At 38.4% G+C, this 6448-nt stretch overlaps 1 protein-coding gene across 1 annotated transcript in view; it reads left to right on the plus strand.

The window, feature by feature from the left end:
- Positions 1 to 411: 411 nt before the first annotated feature.
- The window catches only part of LOC106810605 (rab3 GTPase-activating protein non-catalytic subunit-like), a gene marked incomplete in the record, with an annotated part of 22127 nt that continues 16090 nt past the window's right edge, over positions 412 to 6448 (plus strand). The window contains 3 exon segments of the mRNA XM_014814011.1: positions 412 to 658; positions 4244 to 4438; positions 4844 to 4925. Coding sequence (XP_014669497.1) covers positions 571 to 658; positions 4244 to 4438; positions 4844 to 4925 — 365 coding nt within the window.

Here is a 6448-nt window from a genome sequence, read left to right on the forward strand (position 1 = left end):
TAATTATCAGATGAAGCACAGGAGTGGTGAAAGACCAGCATGTCATCGGAGTCTGCCACTCCTACGAGTAGATGAAACATCTGTTCTAGAAAAAAATGGGGCATATAAATCAACATTTATATGCTCTAGTAAAACAAACGAGTGACTTCGTGGCGCCATCGTAAGGGAAAAGGGAAAAAATAAAAAACTTGCCTATTCTATCCTATAAACTTCACACCATCTGCCTCATTCATCTTATCCCTGCGTGCCACTGTCACTACAAAAATCACAGCTGGAACGCATCTGTTTGATCAAGCTTGTAAAATATTATTAGGACAAATCGAAAAAAACCAACGAGACAATTTACTGAAAAGCATTTTTTCGTACAAAATATTGCTTATTAACCCGTTAGGTGGCGCGAGTGCATGATAAGCAAAGTGTGAAACAGCTGACGGTTAATCATGTAAAAGTGTAAAGACTAAAGTAGAGAATAACTTATTTAATGACTATTTTCGTTATGCATAGCCAACGAAACGAATAAAGATAAACATTACTTCACTACATTAGTGGAGTTCACGACGGAGCGACGTAATGTCGTGCCAACTTAACACAGTTGCGTCCTGCTCGTGTATGCGTGAAGTCAAGGAGTGCCTTTTCCCCGACTTGATTGATGAGAATGGTACTACTACTACTACTACACTGCTACTACTATTATTGTATTATTTTATAATGTTTTTCATACACATTATTATGTTACATATTAGAGGATGCATGCATAAAGATAAATGCCTGCCAATTTATTGGTGAATAACCATGGATCATTGGATGATGGCATTGGCATCCGCATCGCTCAAAACATCACAACAATTTGCAGTGGTGGGATTGCAAAGATTAAAGAATAAAGGGATACTACACCCTAGAATTTTAGGGTATATTATGATAGTAAGTGCATAAATAATAGTATATACCTACAAATTGCTATAATCATGCATTCACATTTGTCATAAAACAATAGTGAGTTTCGAAATCTTGATTTTTGGCCGCTGACATGATACCCCACGATTGTGCTGCCACCCTGATGAAGTTGCGCTTTTTCTGATTTATTTTGCACATTACAGACCTGGGGGCTAATCACAAAATTGCAATTATATTTGTACCTAACTGCTATTTAACTGAATAATTTTTATTTTAGGATAAATTAGTCCATATTATAACTAAATCTAAAAGTTGTTTATGAGATATTGCAATCTCTTAAATTAATAAATAAGAAACACCCTTAGTCTGTAGCCTGCAGCCAAAAAGCTGCGATGCGCAACTGAAAGTAGATGTGCTAGTAGTGGCGCCATCGTCATTGTAAGCAACAATAGAGCCGTTACTTTTTAAAACTTTCTAACAAATATTTAACAATGAATTTTTTTATGTAGTGCTGAGAGCTAGGGTCTATGTCCCCCAGGGTACTGCCGGAACGTACCCTTGGTACGGTTTGGTATACCGGAACGTACCCTGGTAAGTACTATCTAATATCCCGGACCGTACCTCGCCTATTAACGAGTCTAGGGAGTCGCCTATGCCTACTCCCTAACCCTAACACTAACAATAACCCTAACCCTAACCCTAACCCTAACCATATCAGCTAGATAGTTACCAGGGTACGTTCCGGTATACCAGACCGTACCCAGGGTACGTTCCGGCAGTACCCTGGGGGACATAGACCCTATAAGCGTAATTTACACCTATTTTAACAAAAAATATGCAAGGAACCTAACGTAATGTATCCCTTTAAGTTATATTGATCAAATTCAAACAAATTTGACCAAATAATAACACGTTTACCAAGCAGCTAGGCATAAAAAAATTAGTCCAGCCCACTGGCACCACTTATTGCATGGTTTACACACCAACATTGTTTGAAATCTGTTCTGCTTCTGTGTGATTAAATTCATCCCTTATATCAAATAATATATATAGTAGGTATCTTTCTGTGGAGTGATGAAGCATGGGACAGGTCTATAGTTTAAACATATGGCATGTGTCACATTGACATCTTCTATATATGCTAGGATGAACATATTATACAATATGCTTTTCAACAAATTCTGAAATGGCATTGTTTCTGCAAGAACTGGCATAGTGATCTTTCATGTTCATCATATAGGCATATTTATAATTTTAGCACGGACCTACATTTGTATTGATAAAATATATATATATTCAGTTCTATGTTTTATATGGTTCATATACTCATATAGAGATATATTTATATATAGTCAGTTGTTGACGCTGTGTAGGTCCGGTTTTAAGAATAGGCCTAACGTATCTCCCTGCGTGTCGTAGAAGGCAACTAAAAGGAGTTGGCGTCAGAAGGGCATTCTGGGCTGTAAAACTTCTGCCCTCCAAAAACTCATTCCATGATGAGTTAAATGGTGAAATAAAACTGTCCAACCTCGGAAAGGGCAAAACGGACAAAAAGTCGGAACTGCATAAAAAGGTCGTTGCAACAAACATGCACTAACTAGGAACCTGTTGCTATATCTATCGGCTGCATGTGATGGTGTAAGTGATACGAATATGTTTGAAATATGTATTCTATTACTGTGCATGCATGCATGCGTGCGTGGCATCTGTTTATATGTTATATATATTATTATATTATATATATATAGTATATCTATAATCAAAGAGTGGATAATAGAGACAAGAGTATGACTTCTGTTTTAAAGCATTTTGCGGTAGTTTTAACACTTCGAATATTCTATAATATTGAATGAAATATAATTCAAACTTTACGTTGTTTTCGTCTCGATTCCCCGTTTAATCATTGACACACCAAGTTTACGCTGAAAATCGCTATGTGTTCTTTCAAAAAAGTTTTTGTTGAATCTAGGTTTCGAACAGTTTTCACGCTGAATGTGCCATCTCTCGACAACTTTTTTATGGGACTAGTGTTCTGTTTGTCTAAGACGGTAACGCTGGGGGCGCCGGTAAGCGATCAGCCTTGCTAGCTAGCTGGCCCGTGAGGCCGCATTTATTTTTAGCACGCTGGAAACGCTGCACGCTGATACAATTCGCATGACCTTAATATCCATTACGAACCCCAAAGTTCCGTCATAGACAATAGAACACTAATCCCATAAGAAATTCGGTTCGAAGGAGATGCATTCATCGCGCTGAAAACTGTACGAACCGTGTCGTATTTCAAATAACTTTTTGAATGCAACACATTACGATTTTCAGGTAAATTGGTGGTGTTCATATGATTAAGGAGCATCATAGACGAAAACAAGGCTAAAGTTTGAATATATTTATTCACAATAATTATAGATTTATTTACCAGTTGAAAACTATTGCCCAAAACGCTGTTAAAACCGAGTCAATACTCCTTCTCTATTTCCACTCTTGATAATATATATATATATATATATATAAATATATCAAGAGCTAGATAATAGGAGACAGAGTATGACACTGTTTAAAAGCGTATGCGTAGTTTTCAACTTGAATTTATTCTATCAATATGTGAATAAATATATTCAAACTTTACCTTGTTGTTTTCGTCTCGGATTCTCCGTTAATCATATGATCGACACCATCAGTTTACCTGAAAATCGTATGTGTTCTTCAAAAAAGTTCTTTGAATATGACACGGTTTCACACAGTTTTCCCAAATGTTTGCATCTATTCGGCGAATGTTGATATGCGGCGGCAGCACCACGTTGTAACTACGGGACGCTGGGGGCTGTTGGCGATATTAGGTAAGCACAGTAACAGCACTTGTTTCGCTTCCTTATCATCAGGAACATGATGGCAACAGAGCTAAAATCAGCTGCTAGCTCGCCGTGAGCACACATTTATTTCTAGCACGCTGGAAATGCTACACGCTGAATACAATTCTATGCCTAATATCCCCAACAGCCCCTAGCATTCCGTAATAGACAATAGAACACTAATCTGATAATAAGCTTAGCCGCTATATGCGAATGGTTGGGAAAACTGTGTGAAACCGTGTCGTATTCAAAGAACTTTGTTGAAGAACACATACGATTTTCAGGTAAATTGGTGGTGTCATATGATTAAGGGAGAATCGTAGACGAAAACAAGGTAAAGTTTGAATATATTTATTCATATTATTGATAGAAGATATTTTCAAGTTGAAAACTATGCAAAACGCTGTTAAAACGGTGTCATAATCTTCTCCTATTATCTACTCTTGATATATATATATATATATATATATATATATATATATATTGTATGTGTTTTGTAGACGTATCTGAGACAGATAATTCTGACTGGGAGGATTGGATGAAAGAAGGTAGAGAGGACAGTAGAGCTGCAAGAAGACACTGCAGCCGCCAGAAACCTAAGCCTCAATCATGGTTCCAAGATAGCATCATTTCCCTGTCTCCCAGTAAAGATCTTCTAGTGTTTGGTTATAGAGACACTGTGGCATTTCTAGCAGGTAATCCTGTTCAAAAAGTCCGAATTCAAAAGCTGCTGCATTACTTTAGTTGCTTTAGACAAATTCATCGAGATTCCGTCAGTTTCGTAAAGCATTTTGAATTCGAGGATATTCACCTGCCTTAGAAGGAGTTAGGCAAAACAGCAAACAGGTTCTAGTAGGTACAAATTTAAGAGGTTTATACTATTTTAACTGTTGTCTCCTGATTTTAAGAACTAATTGTACTTTGGTACACATGCAATGATAAGATTATGTGTGCCTTATATAGGTTTTGATACAATTGTTGGCATTATTTTGTGGATGCCACCATGACTACTCAGTACTGCTAGGATTTGTAATAGAACAAATTGAAATTGTGAAATTCCGACCTAATTGATGTTGTTTTATTCTGTTTTCTTTCCATAGCAAAATGGGATGAACAAGAAAGTAGAGGAATAAGTTTGAAATTTAATATAGTCTGGTCAGGAGTCCTTGCTTTAGAGGAAAAGTAAGTCTGTATATCATATGATCAGGAGTGAATAATAGAGATTATTATGTCTCTTATGTCCTTATTATGATTATTATATCTCTATTATTCACTCCTGATATGTTGCTTTGATACTTGATTAGCTTAGTATACTGCATGATTTCTTTTCTATGATTGATTTTACCGTGCGTGAGAGTTAAAACTTTAGGTGAATCAAGATTTTATTTTCGTTATGCATAGCCAACGAAACGAATGAAGATAAACATTACTTCACTACATTAGTGGAGTTCACGACGGAGCGACGCAATGTCGTGCCAACTTAACACAGTTGCGTCCTGCTCGTGTATGCGTGAAGTCAAGGAGTGCCTTTTCCCTGACTTGATTGATGAGAATGGTACTACTACTACACTGCTACTAGTACTACTATTATTGTATTATTTTATAATATTTTTCATACACATTATTATGTTACATATTAGAGGATGCATGCATAACGATAAATGCTTGCCAATTTATTGGTGAATAACCATGGATCATTGGATGATGGCATTGGGATCGCTCAAAACGTCGCAACAATTTGCAGTGGTGGGATTGCAAAGATTAAAGAATAGGCAGTGGCTACGGGTACGGTAGCCGTATCTTAATGTCTCGAGGCTACGGGTACGGGAGTCCATTCGCTTTCATACTTAACGAGACAAAGATGGCGGCGGTAGCGCTAGATTTCGAAATAACGCCTTGGGAAATAAATTCACGATTTGAGAGTTTAGATGAGCTAGAACCCTAACCTTAACCCTAAACCTAACCATAACCCTAAACCTAACCCTAACCCTAACGCCAAAAAGGGGCTTCACGACCGACGGCTACCGTACCCGTAGCCACTGCGTAAAGAATAAAGGGATACTACACCCTAGAATTTTAGGGTATATTATGATAGTAAGTGCATAAATAATAGTATATACCTACAAATTGCTATAATCATGCATTCACATTTGTCATAAAACAATAGGGAGTTTCGAAATCTTGATTTTTGGCCTCTGACATGATACCCCGGGTTGTGCTGCCACCCTGATGAAGTTGCGCTTTTTCCGATTTATTTTGCACATTATGGCCCTGGGGGTTCAAGGATAGAGAACATGGGTCCCAATAAAACCAATGTCATTTACATCAATATAAATATAATATTATATCAATATCAGGGGGAAAAATACACGGGGGCGGCGGGCGATTTCGCCCCCGAAATGCCAAAAAGAGCCCCCGAAAATACGATATCGGGGGCGACCCCAAAAGCAAAAGTCGCCCTGGAAATCGATTGTCCAGGTCGGTCCCGCGCCTTGCCGATCTCGCTCGGCCTCTGCCGCTAGCGGCGCGGTAGAATTCCTAGTACGGTGTGGCTGTCAAGTGTTTATCATTAAGCATGCATGTGTGTATTGCATTCAATCAAGCGCGCGCCGCCGCCCGCGCGTATATATACGTGTGTGCCTGTGCGCGTGCTTGCGTGTGTGCCTGCGCGCGTGCGCGCGTGCTGGTGTGCCTGCAGGCGTGCT

This window comes from Priapulus caudatus, unplaced genomic scaffold, assembly GCF_000485595.1.
Source record: "Priapulus caudatus unplaced genomic scaffold, Priapulus_caudatus-5.0.1 Scaffold457, whole genome shotgun sequence".
In the NCBI taxonomy this organism is placed as follows: Eukaryota; Metazoa; Priapulida; class Priapulimorpha; order Priapulimorphida; family Priapulidae; genus Priapulus; species Priapulus caudatus.